Consider the following 19,616-nt stretch of genomic DNA (forward strand, 5'->3'; position numbering starts at 1 on the left):
TGAATTATTGGGAGGGTCCATAGCTCAGTGGTAGAACCTCTGCTTGGCATGCAGAAGGGCCCAGATTCCATCCCTGGGATCTCTAGTTTCAAAAATCTGGCAGTAAGTGAAGTAAAACACTAAATTGTTCAGGGTGGTGAGAACCAGAGAGGATTGTGAGGAACTCCAAAGTGATCTGTTGAGGCTGGGTGAGTGGGCGTCAACGTGGCAGATGCGGTTCAATGTGGCCAAGTGCAAAGTAATGCACATTGGGGCCAAGAATCCCAGCTGCAAATGCAAGTTGATGGGGTGTGAACTGGCAGAGACTGACCAAGAGACTTGGAGTCATGGTAGATAACTCACTGAAAATGTCAAGACAGTGTGCGATTGCAATAAAAAAGGCCAACGCCATGCTGGGTATTATTAGGAAGGGAACTGAAAACAAATCAGCCAGTATCATAATGCCCCTGTATAAATCGATGCTGTGGTCTCATTGGAATACTGTGTGCAATTCTGGTCACCGCACCTCAAAAGGGATACTATAGCACTGGAAAAAGTGCAGAAAAAGGCAACTAGAATGATTACAGGTTTGGAACACTTTCCCTATGAAGAAAGGTTAAAACGCTCGGGGCTCTTTAGCTTGGAGAAACGTCGACTGCGGGGTGATATGATAGAGGTTTACAAGATTATGCATGGGATGGAGAAAGTAGAGAAAGAAGTTCTTTTCTCCCTTTATCACAATACAAGAACTCGTGGGCATTCAATGAAATTGCTGAGCAGTTGGGTTAGAACGGATAAAAGGAAGTACTTCTTCACCCAAAGGGTGATTGACATGTGGAATTCACTGCCACAGGAGGTGATGGCGGCTACAAGCCTAGCCAGCTTTAAGAGGGGATTGGATAAAAATATGGAGCAGAGGTCCATCAGTGGCTATTAACCACAGTGTATATATGTGTGTGTGTGTGTGTCTGTGTGTATATATGTGTGTATATGTATTTATGTATATGTGTGCGTGTGTATACACACTCACACATATATTGGCCACTGTGTGACACAGAGTGTTGGACTGGATGGGCCATTGGCCTGATCCAACATGGCTTCTCTTATGTTCTTCTGTGACACAGAATGTTGGACTGGATGGGCCATTGGCCTGATCCAACAGGCCTTCTCTTATGTTCTTTTGTGACACAGAGTGTTGGACTGGATGGGCCATTGGCCTGATCCAACATGGCTTCTCTTATGTTATTATGTGACACAGAGTGTTGGACTGGATGGGCCACTGGCCTGATCCAACAGGGCTTCTCTTATGTTCTTATGTGACACAGAATGTTGGACTGGATGGGCCATTGGCCTGATCCAACATGGCTTCTCTTATGTTATTATGTGACACAGAGTGTTGGACTGGATGGGCCACTGGCCTGATCCAACATGGCTTCTTTTATGTTATTATGTGACACAGAGTGTTGGACTGGATGGGCCACTGGCCTGATCCAACAGGGCTTTTCTTATGTTCTTATGTGACACAGAGTGTTGGGCTGGATGGGCCATTGGCCTGATCCAACATGGCTTCTCTTATGTTATTATGTGACACAGAGTGTTGGACTGGATGGGCCACTGGCCTGATCCAACATGGCTTCTCTTATGTTATTATGCGACACAGAGTGTTGGACTGGATGGGCCATTGGCCTGATCCAACATGCCTTCTCTTATGTTATTATGTGACACAGAGTGTTGGACTGGATGGGCCACTGGCCTTGTCCAACAGGGCTTCTCTTATGTTCTTATGGCCTCCTTGAGAATGCACCAAAAGGGAGTCCCATTGTTCAGGGGTCCCCACACTTTTTCAGCCTGTGGGCACCTTTGGAATTCTGATACCTTATGGTGGGCAGGGCCAGCGCATCTGAGTCAGTGAGGTAGGTGGCTGCCTCTAGCACCATCTGGCAGCAGGGGTGGCAGATGGTGCCTTCCCCGGTTGAGCAAAAGGGGGAGCCATAGCAGCCCCCTGGTCCTTCCCAACAGGGGCAGCGTGGCAGTGTGGCGGTGGATGCATTCCCCCTCCCAGCGTGCTGAGGGCAGGGGCATCCTCAGTTTGGGCCCGCCATTGCACTCACCTCCAGCCCCGCCCCCCCACAGATACAAGCTAAGGTAAATTTCTGCATGGGGGCAGGGCAGGAAACCAGGGCAGGGGGCCTGCGGCCTAGGGCACCAAGAACCCTGTCGCTGGGCCTGATGGTGGGTGCAGCCACAAAATGGCTGCCATAAAATGGCTGCCACAAGAGGGGGAGCCAACTGCAAAATGGCTGCCATGGCCTACCTTCCAGCAAAGCAACCTTTTCGAAAATCAGATCTCCAGTGCTCAATCAGAAGCCTTGCCAGGCAAAAGCCCCATATGTCAAGCATGCTATTTCTGAATATTAATTGGACATACTTCTTTCATCCTCCCTTCCCCCCCTCTCTTCCTTTCTCTTTCTTTCGGTAGTCGCTCCCCCTTGCATAATAAATCTCACCATCTCAGGATGTATAAGTAACCTTGTGATAGTAATGCAAAATGCCTCTCCCACAGTTTCTCACCAACAGGCCTTATCAGCAAGTTGAGAATGTGTGAGAGAGGGAGATGTTGCCATTCCTTAGTGACTAGGGTTGCCAAGTCCAATTCAAGAAATCTCTGGGGACTTTGGGGGTGGAGCCAGGAGACACTGGGGTGGAGCTAGGAGCAAGGGTGTGACAAGCATCACTGAACCCCAACGGGAGTTTTGGCCATGGCATTTCAAGGGATGGCACACCTTTTAAAATGTCTTCCTTCCCTCCACCCTCCCCTTCTCTGATTGCACCTCAGAGGCAGAGCGGAGTGGGCAACGCCGCTGCACGGCTGCCGCCTCTTCTCCGCTTCACCGTAACTGCTCCTCTGAGATGGGTTCAGGCTGAGAAGAGAAGCGGAAAAGAGGCAGCAGCGCAGCAGCGTCGCCCGCTCCGCCTCTGAGGTGAAATCAGAGAAGGGGAGGGTGGAGGCAGGCCAGGAGCGTGGCGAGCCATGAGTCTGGGTCCTAGAAGGACCCAGATTCACAGCTCGCCACGCTCCTGGCCTGCCTCCACCCCCCCCTTCTCTGATTTTACCTCAGAGGCGGAGCGGAGCGGGCGCTGCCGCTGCGCTGCTGCCGCCTCTTCTCCGGTTCACCTTAGCTGCTCCTCCAAGATGGGGCGGCTCGCCACACTCCTTGGTGCCGTTCCCCCCTCCCCCCGCTTCCGTTTTTTTTGAGAGTGGGGGAAGAGGCTGTAAATCCTGGGGTCCCCCGCCAGGGCGGGAGGGTTGGGAAGCCTATTAGTGACCAAAGAGATAGTTGATAATAGCCTTTGAACCCTCAATGTCATTTGCATCTTTATGTTGTTCTTTTGAAGTTATCTGTACCCCTGCCTTTGAAGTAACCTTTAAGATACTATGCAATGCAAAGATCTGTATAACTGCCGAGGTTTCAGTCCTTGGAGCAAGTCATGGAATTTCAATAAAACAAGTCTTTGATTTAAAACAAAAGCTTGATTATTTTGAAATATTGATGCTTGACACCATCAGGCTCTGCCCGCTGGCTGGATGGCAGGAAAGGTTCTGCGGGCACCGTAGGGTGCCTGTGGTAGCAGCTGTATTGGTGAAGGCCTTCAAAAGGGTTACTGATTGTTGGAAATGCAGAAAAGTAAAGGGGTCCCTCTATCATATCTGGTGGCAGTGCAAATATGCAAAAAAATACTGGGCCCAGATTAATTTCTGGGCACAAAAAATATTAAGAATAAGGCTTCAACATACCCCAGAACTATATTTGTTGAATTTGTGTAAAGGGAATCTACCCAGACAAGAGAAAAAACTGTTGTTGCATATAATAACTGTCGCGAGAATTTTGTACGTGAAGTACTGGAAAGTCTCTAAACTGCCAGACAGGGAAGAGTTTTTACAAAAACTATTTGACGCAGCTGAGATGGACATATTAACTGTAAGATTAAGAGGAGGTAATATACAAGATTGTAGAAAGACATGGGACTATCTATATGTTTGGATAAAAAGTATGGGACTTACCATGAGAAAATTGGAATTGTGTTATGATGAAGCCTTTTAAGCTCCTTGGGTGGAGGGTTGGGTGGTAGTTTGTGTGTGTTTATGCTTAATCTAGCAGTGTATATGTAATCGTTAAATAAGAGATTTGTATATTTTAAAAAAAAAGTAAAAAAACAAAACAAAAAAAAACACAAAAGGGTTACTGAAGAATTTGAAGGCCTTTTGAGGGAAAGGGGGAGATGTTCATCATATGCCTGCAGAACAGAAAGAATTTGCTCTAGCGGAGTCTCCTGCGGCACCCTTCTGCTCATTCGTCTGTGTGCAGAGAGAAGGACAGAGGATTTGCACTTTACCCATTCCTTTGGAATCCCCTGCTCAATCTGGTGCTGTGCTAAAAGTTAAAAAAAAATGCTTGTGAACATTTTCTCTTTAATCAATACTTTACAACTTTGGGTGCTGGGAGGGGTTCTCTGTCCCACATAGAACGCCACCTTCTTGAACATTCTGAAAGGAGCACCAGGGGGAAGTCTGGCAGTTGGCAGGGAGCTATTCCTCCATAGGTACCCCAGGCAGCGAACTGTCCCTGTAGTGACCATGCCCTGGGCAGCAAGAGACACGGAGGCAAGGCCTCAGAACTGGGAAGGGAAGGTGGGAGTCCTGACCCTCCCAGTGGGGGGGGGCTACCCAAGAGTGGAAGAAAAGTCTTCCAGGTGTTGAGAAAAACCTAGGAAGGCAGGGCAGACCGGAGTCTGCAGGCCAGAGCAGGTACATTCTGCCACAGTCTATTTTTATGTGGTGTTCAATGACTGGAGTTATTATTCCACTTGGCATGTTAACAGAATCTTTTTTTTCACTCTCAAGGGCACCATGGTAGAAGATGCCTTAGCCTGTCTTAAGAGGAACTTAAGTATTGTGCATGGTGGCTACCTCAGAGCCCTGTCTGCATATGCCTTCACATTGGCTGGTGACATCGAGACACGGCAGCAGCTCCTAAGAGATGAACAAGCTGATGGGAATGGTAAGAGGGACGGTTTCATTCACTAGGAACATCATTATATTTTGCCAGCTGGCTTTTCAGCCTAGGTTTTGGGTTTTTTTTTTTTTGCCCCATTAGTCTTTTCCACTGAGGGAGTCAGACTGAATTCTGGGTGCATCGCTCACAGCTTGTGCTAAAAAAAATATGTCAACTCGGAGATCTCCTTTCGCTTTACAATAGCCGTACCAGGGCTACAGCTAGTGCAAAACCTGCTTTCTGTACTTTGGGCTGCTGGGAAAAGTGTTTCTTTTCTGAATCATAAGAAATTAGAATGGCCTCTCCCATTGCAGTGAAAGGTTCTAACTGAGCCCAGAGTATCCTGTGGGATACCAACATCTTCATACTTCATTTTAGGACAGCAACTCATCCTTTGAGCAAGGCTGCCATGATCCTGGGCCTAGTGAGGCCTACAGGCCCCAGGGAAGCCTGGCTAGGAGTTACAAAAGAGCCTACTTTTCCCAGGATCCCTTCTGTCCCTCTGATTGGGTAGCAAGGGTTTTGGAGGGAAACTGGCCCAGAGAGGGGTGGGGCCTGGGAGGAGGACATAAAAGGGCCAAGCCCAGGCAGGGTGTGTTCTTTTCCTGGAAGGCTGAGCTGTAGGCTGGAGAGCTTGTAGCAGGGGATAAGTGTTGGTATTACAGTAGGGACTGTATAGATAGATGCGTTAGGGCATTTGTTTATTTTCCCTGCACCCCTTTTACTGGTTAATGCAGCTTGTTAATTTATATTGCACCAAAATAAACCTTTTTGTTGTTGTTCACTCTGCCTGGTCCTCGCGCCTATTATTTGGCCTAAGCTACAGGAGGCCTGAAGCGCTTGGGAGGGTACTCTGGGAACCCTTAACCCAGAGTGGTGGCAGCAATTTGTAATACCCCCCCTGAGTCATGACATGGTGGCTGCAGCGGTGGGGTGGACTAGTTTTGGACCCTGGTGAGGCAGGGTTAGAGTTGCCAAGTCTAATTCAGAAAATATCTGGGGACTTTGGGGGCGGAGCCAGGAGACTTTGGGGCGGAGCAGTTCACCTGAATAGTCATCATTTCCACATCCCCCAACAGCTGCAATTCTAGTAAACAAAAGTGTCAACACACAAAAAGCAGCCAAAATGCACAGAGTTTGCAAGCTCACATTTTTGTGATCTCACTGGGGCTTGACTCAAAGGAACTGCTGTTCTTCAGCCTAATGCAGGCAAACAGAGAGGTGGTGTTTTCCTCTATCCCATAAACAGAGAGGTGGTGTTTTCCTCTATCCCATAAACAGGGTTGTATACAAAGACTCTGAAAACAATGCAAAACAAGCACAGGGACAGATACACACTATTACTGCCTCCTCTGCAAAGACTTCTGGAAAGTACTCTCTCTCTCTCACTGGGTCTGGTTCCTCCACAACGACATCTGACAATTACAGGGGCTACGCTGCTCTCTCACACACACATACTCTTATTTGCTGTGAAACAAAAGCAAAAGAAAAGGAGGCTCTGCTTCTGACCCTTCCCCATGAAGTACTTCCTGCTTCCTGCTCAACTTTAAAGGGGCACACACACACACACAAAGAGGCATTTTAAAACGGGACCTGTTTGCAGGTTTCTTAACCTGCGGGAGATCTAGAGGTACTGGTGGTTGTGGGGGCGTGGCTTCCCCCCGCCAGCCAGCTGCCTGCGGGCGGGGGGAAGCCTGTAAAACCGGGGGTTCCCCCGCTGGGACCTGGAGATTGGGAAGCCTAGGCAGAACGCCATTTGGCCTTGGTAATATTTTTTGTTGCTGCTGGCTTAAGGAAGCCACATTTTCTGAAGGTGCTGGCAGGACCAAGTAAGGTCTGGTAAAGGTGGTGAAAGGGTATTTTGTTTATTTTCTAGCTCTCGGGTCAACTGGATAGTGAGGTTAGATAGAATGCTCCTCCGGTCTGGGAAAGAGAAGCCATACAACGGCTGCCTCCGGAGGCAGAGCATCACACACGCAGAGACAGAAGAAGCCCGTGTGCAAACAAAAAACGTGGGGATCAAAATACACCGGGGAAGAGGGGTGAGAGACGATAAAACAAACACTGGTGTGGCGGCTGCCAGTGAAACAATTTTGAGACCCGGTTCAGTGGAAAGTCAAGCTTTGCTGAGCAAGACCACCACTCGGCTCTACCCACTTTCTAAAGACCTTTCTTGGGAGGTGTCAAGAAAGGTGTCTGTGGAGGCCATGGCCTGTGGAGCCACCATGCTGGGGGAGTCTTAGAGAACTCTGAAATAGAACTCAAGGGGAGGAACCATGCTTCTTTGGGGCTGGATCTACATATTTTTGAGTGGGGGCAAAGCCAAAAAAAGACCACACACTTAGGGATGTACTAAAACGAATGACAAGATTGCCCCTCGGAAACAATGGGAGAGCCTGGATTGCCCATTGGATATAATGGGAGAGAAGATTGCCAATTGACTTGCATGGGCACCATTGAAGCACAAAAACAGCTGCAATAAAAATATGGAATGGATCTTCCAGGAAAGTAAACACAACCTACAAGTGTCCTGGACACGGATTGCCAGGGGAAGGGCAGATTTCCTGCTTCCAGGATGAGATTGCCAGGGAAAAAGGCACTTTGCCAACCTCCAAGACTGGACTGCCAGCAGAAAAGGCACTTTGACAGCCTCCGGGACTGGAATGCCAGGGGAAAAGCTAGTTTGCCAGCCTCTGGCACTGGATTGCAAGGGGAAAAGGTACTTTGCCAATCTCCAGGACTGGATTGCCAGGGGAAAAACTAGTCTGCCAGTCTCCAGGACTAGATTGCCAGGGGAAAAGCTAGTCTGCCAGCCTCCAGGACTAGATTGCCAGGGGAAAAGGTAGTTTGCTAACCTCCAGGACTGGATTACCAGGGGAAAAGGTAGTTTGCTAGCCTCTAGGACTGGATTGTTAGGGGAAAAGGCACTTTGCCAGCCTCCAAGACTGGACTGTCAGCAGAAAAGGCACTTTGCCAGTCTCCAGGACTGGAATGCCAAGGGAAAAGCTAGTCTGCCAGCCTCTGGCACTGGATTGCCAAGAGAAAAGGTACTTTGTCAATCTCCAGGACTGGATTGCCAGGGGAATAACTAGTCTGCCAGTCTCTTGGACTGGATTGCCAGGAAAAACTAGTCTGCCAGCCTCTGGCACTGGATTGCCAGGGGAAAACCTAGTCTGCCAGCCTCCAGGACTAGATTGCCAGGGGAAAAGGTAGTTTGCCAACCTCCAGGACTGGATTACCAGGGGAAAAGGTAGTTTGCTAGCCTCTAAGACTGGATTGTTAGGGGAAAAGGCACTTTGGCAGCCTCTAGGACGAGATTGCCAGGGGAAAAGGTACTTTGCCAGCCTCCAGGTCTGAATTGCCAGGGGAAAAGCTAGTCTGCCAGTTTCTGGCATTGCCAGGGGAAAAGCTAGACTGGATTGCCAGGGGAAAAGCTAGTTTGCCAACCTTCAGAATTGGATTGCAAAGGGAAAAGGTAGTCTGCCAGTTTCTAGGACTGGATTGCCGGGGAAAAGGTAGTTTGCCAGGACTGGCAGACTAGCTGGCAACAAGGATTGGCAAACTACCTTTTCCCCTGGCAATCCAGTCCTGGAGCTTGTCAAACTTTCTTTTCCCCTGGCGATCCAGTCCTAGAGGCTGGCAAAGCGCCTTGTCCGCTGGTAATGCAGTCTTGGAGGTTGGCAAAGTGCCTTTTCCCCTGGCTATCTGGTCCTAGAGGCTGGAAATCTGCCTTTCCCCTGGCAAGCCGTGTCCAGGGCACTTGCAGGTTGTGTTTACTTTCTTGGAAGATCCATTTCATATTTTTATTGCAGCCGTTTTTGTGCTTCAATGTATTTCAATGGAGCCCATGCAAGTCAATTGGCAATCTTCTCTCCCATTATATCCAATGGGCAATCCAGGCTCTCCCATTGTTTCCTATGGGCAATCTTATTCATTTTAGTACATCCCACACACTTAACCACTGCACCAAACTGGCTCTAAAGCTACCATTAGAGCGTACAATAGTTTTTAGAGTTGGGAGTGAACAGTGAAGTGGCCAAGTTTGCGGATGACACTAAATTGTTCAGGGTGGTGAGAACCAGAGAGGATTGCGAGGAACTCCAAAGGGATCTGTTGAGGCTGGGTGAGTGGGCGTCAACGTGGCAGATGCGGTTCAGTGTGGCCAAGTGCAAAGTAATGCACATTGGGGCCAAGAATCCCAGCTACAAATACAAGTTGATGGGGTGTGAACTGGAAGAGACTGACCAAGAGAGAGATCTTGGGGTTGTGGTAGATAACTCACTGAAAATGTCAAGACAGTGTGCGTTTGCAATAAAAAAGGCCAACGCCATGCTGGGAATTATTAGGAAGGGAATTGAAAACAAATCAGCCAGTATCATAATGCCCCTGTATAAATCGATGGTGCGGTCTCATTTGGAGTACTGTGTGCAGTTCTGGTCGCCGCACCTCAAAAAGGATATTATAGCATTGGAGAAAGTCCAGAAAAGGGCAACTAGAATGATTAAAGGGTTGGAACACTTTCCCTATGAAGAAAGGTTGAAACGCTTGGGACTATTTAGCTTGGATAAACGTCAACTGCGGGGTGACATGATAGAGGTTTACAAGATAATGCATGGAATGGAGAAAGTAGAGAAGGAAGTACTTTTCTCCCTTTCTCACAATACAAGAACTCGTGGGCATTCGATGAAATTGCTGAGCAGACAGATTAAAACGGATAAAAGGAAGTACTTCTTCACCCAAAGGGTGATTAACATGTGGAATTCACTGCCACAGGAGGTGGCGGAGGCCACAAGCATAGCCAGCTTCAAGAGGGGTTTAGATAAAAATATGGAGCAGAGGTCCATCAGTGGCTATTAGCCACAGTGTGTGTGTATATATAAAATTTCTTTGCCACTGTGTGACACAGAGTGTTGGACTGGATGGGCCATTGGCCTGATCTAACATGGCTTCTCTTATGTTCTTTAAAAGATAGAATGACTTTCATTTCTCTTTGATGGGTAAAATAAGGAGTTTTAAAATGATAATGGTTACCTAACATTCTGTTTGTATTTGAAAATATCCCAATTTATATTCCAGTGTTAAAGAATGGGAAAAGAAACTATTGTGAAATATAAACTACTGGGAAATATCCGAAATAATATTCCAATGGTGACTGTTAAAGAATGGCAAAAAACTATTATGAAATATATTATTTGAAAACATCCCAATTAATATTCTAATGAAGAATGCCCAGAAATTCATTTGTAATGTTTGCGTGCATGTGTAAAATGCCATCAAGTCTAAGCCAATTTATGGTGATCCCAGCAAGGGTCTTTCAGGGCAAGTGAAAAAGAAGAGCTGGTTTTTACTCCACTTTTCTTTACCCAAAGGATTTTCAAAGTGCCTTACAATCGCCTTCCCTTCCTCTGCCTAGAACAGGTGCCTCGTGAGGCAGGTGGAGCTGAGAGAGTTCAGCGAGAACTCCATGTGGAGAAGGGGGGGTGGGGAAGCAAATACAGCTCTCCCGAGTATCGTGTGCCGCTCTTAACCACTACGCCATGCTGGCTCTCCAGCGGAGGTGGTTTGCCATTGCTTTCCTCTGAAGAGTTTTCCTTGGTGGTCTCCTTTCCAATAACTGGCACTGCTTAGCTTTTGTGGAGGTTTAATATGTCCAAATATGGAGATCTATTACTAAAATAATAAGGATCACTATATAAATGCAAACTTCCACATACAGACGGCAGCATAGAATCATAGAATCCTAGAGTTGGAAGGGACCTCCAGGATCATCTAGTCCAACCCCCTGCATAATGCAGGAAACTCATAAACACCTCCCCCCTAAATTCATAGGGTCTTCATTGCTGTCAGATGGCCATCTAGCCTCTGTTTAAAAACCTCCAAGGAGGGAGAGCCCAGTTAAAGCATAGAATCCTAGAGTTGGAAGGGCCCTCCAGAGTCATCTAGTCCACTCCCCTGCTCAATGCAGGAAACTCACAAACCCCACCCCCTAAATTCATAGGGTCTTCATTGCTGTCAGATGGCCATCTAGCCTCTGTTTAAAAACCTCCAAGGAGGGAGAGCCCAGTTAAAGCATAGAATCCTAGAGTTGGAAGGGCCCTCCAGAGTCATCTAGTCCACCCCCCTGCTCAATGCAGGAAACTCACAAACCCCTCCCCCTAAATTCACAGGATCTTCATTACTGTCAGATGGCCAACTAGCCTCTGTTTCAAAGCCTCCAAGGAAGGAGAGCCCACCACCTCCCGAGGAAGCCTGTTCCACTAAGGAATTGCTCTAACGGTCAGGAAGTTCTTCCTAATGTTGAGCTGGAAACTCTTTTGATTTAATTTCAACCCATTGATTCTGGTCCGACCTTTTGGGGGCACAGCATGTTAATTGCTTTGAGAAAGAGAGGAGTCAAAGGGTGCCAAATGGTGCTTACTTGTGGTATGAAGAAATAGTCAGCGGCTTGGAAGATCCTGCTCCAAGAACTAACACCGATTATTATTACGGGATTTAGCCTGTGTCCCTCTAAGCTGTGGAATCTTGTGCGCAAAAATTCTACTTTGTGAGCTACTGGCATTAAAGTTGTGAGCAGCTGCATGCTTTAGTTTGTTCTGGGGCCATTTTTCTTGAGCTAAATGTGTGATCCAGTGGCGCACACTAAGCTTAGAGGGAACACTGCCTGTTTCCCCAGTTGGAGCCAGCTGCTCTGTATGGAATGCCATTCAATTCCTTTTTTTTCCCCCTCTGCAGAAGAATCTGGATCCTCCTCAAAGGCTGAGACAGTAGCATACAGCCTTCTGGCTCTCCTCTCCAAACCAGAAGTGTCTGCGGATGACATTGCGGAAGCTTCTCAGGCTGCCCAAGCCCTTGTTTCCAAACAGAACCCATATGGGGGATTTTCCTCCACACAGGTAGCAGGCCAAGCATTTCTTCCCAGGAAAGGGGGAGGGGGGAGGCTGTGGTTCCTGAAAAGTACCTGCTGGGGTTTGGAAGTGTGGAGAAACCAAGAACTACGAATTTTGGCAGCTTGGAGGCATGGTGTTTCTACAGTCCCTGGATTCAGAGCTATGGATGATGATGAAGAAGATGATATAGGATTTATAGCCTGCCCTCTACTCCTAAGAGTCTCAGAGCGGCTCACAATCTCCTTTCTCTTCCTCCCCCACAACAGACACCCTGTGAGGTGGGTGGGGCTGAGAGGGCTCTCACAGCAGCTGCCCTTTCAAGGACAGAGTCTCAGAGCGGCTCACAATCTCCTTTATCTTCTTCCCCCACAACAGACACCCTGTGAGGTGGGTGGGGCTGAAAGGGCTCTCACAGCAGCTGCCCTTTCAAGGACAGAGTCACAGAGCGGCCTACAATCTCCTTTATCTTCTTCCCCCACAACAGACACCCTGTGAGGTGGGTGGGGCTGAAAGGGCTCTCACAGCAGCTGCCTTTTCAAGGACAGAGTCTCAGAGCGGCCTACAATCTCCTTTATCTTCTTCCCTCACAACAGACACCCTGTGAGGTGGGAGGGGTTGGAGAGGGCTCTCACAGCAGCTGCCCTTTCAAGGACAGAGTCTCAGAGCGGCTCACAATCTCCTTTATCTCCCTCCCCCACAACAGACACCCTGTGAGGTGGGTGGGGCTGGAGAGGGCTCTCACAGCAGCTGCCCTTTCAAGGACAGAGTCTCAGAATGGCCTACAATCTCCTTTCCCTTCCTCCCCCACAACAGACACCCTGTGAGGTGGGTGGGGCTAAGAGGACTCTGCCCTTTCAAGCACAGCTCTGCGAGAGCTATGGCTGACCCAAGGCCATTCCAGCAGGTGCAAGTGGAGGAGTGGGGAATCAACCCTGGTTCTCCCAGATAAGAGTCTGCACACTTCACCACTACACCACACTGGCTCTACACTACAGTACTGAAGTGACCAAAAGGGACAGGAACTAGGTTTGCTAACCTCTAGGTGTGTGTATTTAGTATAAATCACTATATTCAATGTTATAAAATGTAGAAATATCTTTAAATTCGTATAAAATTTTCATACAAAAACATTCGGAAGGTGTAGGGAAAAAATCATTTACAAATAAAGAGCCACAGGCTTCAGCAATGATTACATGAAGAGTCCAGGGGAAGCTGCTCATGCACTAATCTTGATCGCCAAGATTCGTCTCATCTGGGACGCTGCATGCTTCACTCTGCATTTATACTAGGAAAGAGATCACACGTCAACACTCTCTGGGTGAGTTTTTTCTCAATTCCCACCCACCCAGCCAGTTTGGTGAGAGCCAGTTTGGTGTAGTGGTTAAGTGTGTGTGCTCTTATCTGGGAGAACCGGGTTTGATTCCCCACTCCTCCACTTGCACCTGCTGGAATAGCCTTGGGTCAGCCAGAGCTCTGGCAGAGGTTGTCCTTGAAAGGGCAGCTGCTGTGAGAGCCCTCTCCAGCCCCACCCACCTCACAGGGTGTCTGTTGTGGGGGAGGAAGGGAAAGGAGATTGTGAGCCGCTCTGAGACTCTGTCCTTGAAAGGGCAGCTGCTGTGAGAGCCCTCTCAGCCCCACCCACCTCACAGGGTGTCTGTTGTGGGGGAGGAAGGGAAAGGAGATTGTAGGCCGCTCTGAGACTCTGTCCTTGAAAGGGCAGCTGCTGTGAGAGCCCTCTCCAGCCCCACCCACCTCACAGGGTGTCTGTTGTGGGGGAGGAAGGGAAAGGAGATGTAGGCCGCTCTGAGACTCTGTCCTTGAAAGGGCAGCTGCTGTGGGAGCCCTCTCCAGCCCCACCCACCTCACAGGGTGTCTGTTGTGGGGGAGGAAGGGAAAGGAGATTGTAGGCCGCTCTGAGACTCTGTCCTTGAAAAGGCAGCATCCGTGAGAGCCCTCTCAGCCCCTCCCACCTCACAGGGTGTCTGTTGTGGGGGAGGAAGGGAAAGGAGATTGTAGGCCGCTCTGAGACTCTGTCCTTGAAAGGGCAGCTGCTGTGAGAGCTCTCTCCAGCCCCACCCACCTCACAGGGTGTCTGTTGTGGGGGAGGAAGGGAAAGGAGATTGTGAGCCGCTCTGAGACTCTGTCCTTGAAAGGGCAGCTGCTGTGAGAGCCCTCTCCAGCCCCACCCACCTCACAGGGTGTCTGTTGTGGGGGAGGAAGGGAAAGGAGATGTAGGCCGCTCTGAGACTCTGTCCTTGAAAGGGCAGCTGCTGTGGGAGCCCTCTCCAGCCCCACCCACCTCACAGGGTGTCTGTTGTAGGGGAGGAAGGGAAAGGAGATTGTAGGCCGCTCTGAGACTCTGTCCTTGAAAAGGCAGCATCCGTGAGAGCCCTCTCAGCCCCTCCCACCTCACAGGGTGTCTGTTGTGGGGGAGGAAGGGAAAGGAGATTGTGAGCCGCTCTGAGACTCTTTGGAGTGAAGGGCGGGATATAAATCCAATATCTTCTTCTTCTTCACCCAAAGTAACTGTTTTCTGCCTTGCAGGACACAGTGGTTGCTTTACAGGCTTTATCCCGGTACGCAGCCTTAACCTATCGTGAGATGGAAGGCGTCCAGGTGTTGGTGAAGTCCACCACGGGGTTTCAGCATGAATTCCACATAAACAAGGGGAACCGGCTGGTGCTGCAGCAGGTGCCTCTCCCCGAGGTGCCCGGGCAATACAAGACGGAAGTCTCAGGGAGTGGCTGTGCGTATGCGCAGGTGAGGTGTGGGGAAGCTAAGGTGCAAACAGGCCTGCTCCGTGATCTGCTGGGAGGGAGAGGTGAAGAGCAGCACTCAATTGTAAAGGAGGGAACTGCAGCGAGCTCTCAACGTATGAACATATGCTGCCTTGAGATATATGAACATATGAAGCTGCCTTCCACTGAATCAGACCTTTGGTCGATCAAAGTCAGTATTGTCTTCTCAGACTGGCAGTGGCTCTCCAGGGTCTCAAGCTGAGGTTTTTCACACCTATTTGCCTGGACCCTTTTTGGAGATGCCGGGGATTGAACCTGGGACCTTCTGCTTCCCAAGCAGATGCTCTACCACTGAGCCACCGTCCCTCCCCTATCTCTCTTGAGATCATCACAAGTAGGGGAAGGATACCCTTGAGAAGATGGATGGAGAAGTATTATGGATGCTCTAGACCGCCGCACATGTCACATAAAGCTGCCTTATACTGAACCAGGCCGTCAGTCCATCAAGGTCAGCGTTGCTTGCTCAGACTGGCAGTGGTTCTCCAGGGTCTCAGGCAGAGGTCCCGACTCCCTCACATCACCTTGGGCCTGATTGTTTTAACTGGAGATGCTGTGGATTGAACCTGGGACCTCTTGCATGCCAAGCAGATGCTCTTCTGCATGACCCCTCCCACATTGTCATAGCTGTGTGACATCCCCAAATTAACATGCTGCAGTGGGGTGGACATCTGCACATGGACATTCTTCTTGTAGGATATTAGCAAGGCCAACAACATACTGAACGAGGCCAGCCTAACAGGCAAATGTAGCAGTTGCCCAGTCATCACTGTCTTCCATGGCAGAAATGTCCCAGCCCATAATTGGATTCTGGCATTCCCTTGAATAAGGGCCACCTAGAGATTGTCTGCCACAAGTCAGATGGGAACTTATTTCTGCTGCTCATAATTCTGTGCTTTGCCAGCCAGCAGCAGCCCTCTCTGGAGTCCTTTCGAGTTGGAAGGAGAGAATTCGCTTGACCACCAAAAGCCCTTATCCTGTTGGTTGTAGATGGCTCAACTTGGGCTGTTTAACATAACAAGGGAGAGCCATGTGGCATGTCTATGGAAGTCCCATCTCTCTACTACTTTACACAGATGGGTTAAAATGTGGAATTCATACCAGAGTATGTAGTGACGACCACAGCAGACTAGATAGATTCATGGAGGATAAGTCCATCAGTGGCTATAATCAATGGTTACTGTGGGAAACCTCCACGTACAGAGGTACTCAGCCTCTGAATCCCTGAGCTAAGATGCAACATCAAGGGAAGGTCTCAGCCTGTGTGCCGGTTGCTGGCCATCCAGAGGAACTGATTGACTCCTGTGTGAAACAGGATGCTGGACTAGATGGACCCTCCCTGGTCTGACCCAGCAGGGCTCTTCTGATGTTCTTCTCAGGGGAAGGCCTTGGCCTCTCTGCCCCATTGTTGGCCCTCCAGAGGGACTGGTTGGCCACTGTGTGAGACAGGAGGCTGGACTAGATGGACCCTCACTGGTCTGATCCAGCAGGGATCTTCTGTTGTTCTTATGAAGGCCCCGACCTCTCTACCCTGTTGTTGTTGGCCCTCCAGAGGAAATGGTTGGCCACTGTGCGAGACAGGAGGCTGGAGTAGATGGACCCTCCCTGGTCTGACCCAGCAGGGCTCTTCTGATGTTCTTATGAAGGCCTTGAGCTCTCCCCACTATTGTTGACCCTCCAGAGGAACTGTTTGGCCCCTGTGCGAGACAGGAGGCTGGACTAGATGGACCCTCACTGGTCTGACCCAGCAGGGCTCTTCTGATGTTCTTCTCAGGGAAAGGCCTCAGCCTCTCTGCCCTGTTGTTGGCCCTCCAGAGGAACTGGCTGGCCCCTGTGTGAGGCAGGAGGCTGGACTAGATGGACTGTTGGACTCAGGGCTTTTCTTGAACAGGAACGCACAGGAACGGAGTTCCAGCTGGCTTAGTGTCAGGGGGTGTGACCTAACATGCAAATGGGTTTCTGCTGGGCTTTTTCTAACCAAAAGCCCTGTGTGAAACAATGGCGACATCAGGGGGTGTGGCCTAATATACAAATAAGTTCCTGCTGGGCTTTTTCTACAAAAAAAAAGAGCTCTTGTTGGACTCATCCAGCAGGGCTCTTGTCCTGTTCTGCATAAGAAGGCACCCCATGTGGAACTGGCTGTGGCATGCCTCTAGCCTGGTATGTGGAACTAGCACGCCTCTAGCCTGCAGGCCAGGAAGATCTGGGACTTTACCAGTGTTCTTCTCCCAACTAGAGTACACTTCGCTATAACCACCCACCTGAGAAGACCAACGCTTTTGCTTTGAGTGTGGAGACGTTCCCTCAAGAGTGCAGTCTGTTTTCCAGGAAACATTTTGATATCCATCTACATGTGAGGTACAGTATTTCTCTTGGCTGCTTCCTGAGCACCCTTGGAGGGGAGCAGGCGGTAGAACTCCGCAGGCACCACACGGTTCCTCAGGCCACTAGGGAAAGTTCATCATATGCCCGGAGTTTGACGACCGCCCTCGCTATTGAAACTTGTCTTGCTTCTTCCCATAGTTACACAGGGCAACGAGAATCAAGCAACATGGCCTTGGTAGAAGTGAACATGGTCTCAGGATTCATCCCCGTGAAGAGCTCTGTGAGGAGGGTGAGGACGTCTGAAATGTCATCTTCGCTTGCATGTTCCCCACCCTGGCAGCAAGGGGCGATGATGCGTTTTGTGCTTGTTGTCAAATTTATTTGGTTAAAATATATATTTCCCACTTTCTGGCCATAAACTCTGACCCAGGGTCCCTGCTCTTTTTGAGCTTGTTGGTGAAAAAGGGTGCTGGGCAGAATTACAAAATGGCTGCCACAGGATGTGGAGGCAACCGCACAGAGGAAGTCTGAGTGTTGGGGAGAAGAAGGGAAATCAAAGAAATAACACTGAGAAAGAGAGTGAGAGGAAATAAACCCAATGTTCTAGTGGCAGCTGCCACTAAAATAACCTTTTTAAAATCTGCATACCTGATCACATCTTCAGTGGCCAACAAGAAGCCCAACTGATCAAGAGTCCCACCTGGCCACATCCACTTTCTAAAAATACTTGGTGGGCACCAGGAAAGGTGTCAGCTGGTGCCATGGCAATCTCAGGCACCTTATTTATTTATTTATTTATTTAATTCCATTTATGTCCTACCCTCCCCGCTGAAGCGGGGACCCCTGTTCTAACCTCATGCTAAATACATCCATGTTTATCCCAAATGTGGATCCGGCTTGCATGAATGAGACCTGGGTTAAGAAAGGCAAAATGACTGTCTACAAGAGTCATCTCCCGCAAGTTTCTCAGTCCTTCACCGGTTTCAAACTCAGGGGCAGGGGGGTGTCACTACATTCATCCAGGAGGTTACTCCTGGAAACCACTCCCCATCTTGCAGATCTCCAGTTCTGTGTTGATCTCATATAGGATGTTGAGGAGAGCATGGCTGTGTGTCTGGTGTACCATAAGAACATAAGAGAAGCCATGTTGGATCAGGCCAATGGCCCATCCAGTCCAACACTCTGTGTCACAGAAGAACATAAGAGAAGCCATGTTGGATCAGGCCAATGGCCCCTCCAGTCCAACACTCTGTGTCACACGGTGGCCAAAATCTATCTATCTATCTATCTATCTATCTATCTATCTATCTATCTATCTATCTATCTATCTATCTATCTATCTATCTATCTATCTATCTATCTATCTGTCTGTCTGTCTGTCTGTCTGTCTGTCTGTCTGTCTGTCTGTCTGTCTGTCTGTCTGTCTGTCTGTCTGTCTGTCTGTCTGTCTGTCTGTCTGTCTGTCTGTCTGTCTGTCCTCTCTCTCTCTCTCTCTCTGTCTCTCTCTCTCTAGCTATCTAGCTCTCCATCATCTCTCTCTCTCTCTCTAGCTATCTAGCTCTCCATCATTTATCTATCTATCTATCTATCTATCTATCTATCTATCTATCTATCTATCTATCTATCTCTCTCTCTCTCTCTCTCTCTCTCTCTCTCTCTCTCTCTCTCTCTCTCTCTCTCTCTATCTATCTATCATCTATCTATCTATCTATCTATCTATCATCTATCTATCTATCATCTATCTATCTATCATCTATCTATCTATCATCTATCTATCTCTATCTATCTATCTATCTATCTATCTATCTATCTATCTATCTATCTATCTATCTATCTATCTATCTATCTATCTATCTATCTATCTATCTATCTATCTATCTATCTATCTATCTATCTATCTATCTATCTATCTATCTATCTATCTATCTATCTATCTATCTATCTATCTATCTATCTATCTATCTATCTATCCATCCATCCATCCATCCATCCATCCATCCATCCATCCACCCACTGCAGCTAATAGCCACTGATGGACCTCTGCTCCATATTTTTATCCAATCCCCTCTTGAAGCTGGCTATGCTTGTAGCTGCCACCTCCTGTGGCAGTGAATTCCACATGTTAATAAGAACAATCACCTAGCTCATCAATCACCTAGCTCACCAGCCAACAGCCTGCTGAGCCTGTTAGAGGTGGTAGCCAGGTGGGCCTTGGAGTCCCCAAGGCTTTTAAACCCTTGGAGATTTCAACATCCATGCTGATGGGGCTGCCACCTCAGCTCTGAGAGAGTTATGACTGACCCAAGGTCACTCCAGCACTCCATCAAATTCGGTCCTCCCAGATAAGAGTCTGTGCACTTAACCACTGCACCAAATTGGCTACCATATCACACTGCTAACATGTTCAGGGGTCCACGAAGACCCCTAGATCCTTTTCGCACAAACTACTGCCAAGACGAATTTCCCCCTTCTTATAATAATGCGTTGGGTTTCCCCTACTTAATTGTAGAACTTTACATTTATCCCTGTTAAAATTCATTTTATTTGTTTTAGACCAGTTTTCCAGCCTCTGTATT

General features: G+C 48.6%; 1 protein-coding gene across 1 annotated transcript in view; it reads left to right on the forward strand.

Annotated features, from left to right (window-relative positions):
* The window catches only part of LOC132570269 (alpha-2-macroglobulin-like protein 1), a 104,448-nt gene that overhangs the window by 76,897 nt on the left and 7,935 nt on the right, over positions 1–19,616 (forward strand). Inside the window, exons 28-32 of the mRNA XM_060236755.1 lie at positions 4,883–5,039; positions 11,766–11,926; positions 14,465–14,680; positions 16,952–17,073; positions 17,239–17,329. Of these exons, the coding sequence (XP_060092738.1) occupies positions 4,883–5,039; positions 11,766–11,926; positions 14,465–14,680; positions 16,952–17,073; positions 17,239–17,329 (747 nt within the window). The remainder of the gene's footprint in view (positions 1–4,882; positions 5,040–11,765; positions 11,927–14,464; positions 14,681–16,951; positions 17,074–17,238; positions 17,330–19,616) is intronic.

Source organism: Heteronotia binoei, chromosome 4 (genome assembly GCF_032191835.1).
Source record: "Heteronotia binoei isolate CCM8104 ecotype False Entrance Well chromosome 4, APGP_CSIRO_Hbin_v1, whole genome shotgun sequence".
Classification (NCBI taxonomy): Eukaryota; Metazoa; Chordata; class Lepidosauria; order Squamata; family Gekkonidae; genus Heteronotia; species Heteronotia binoei.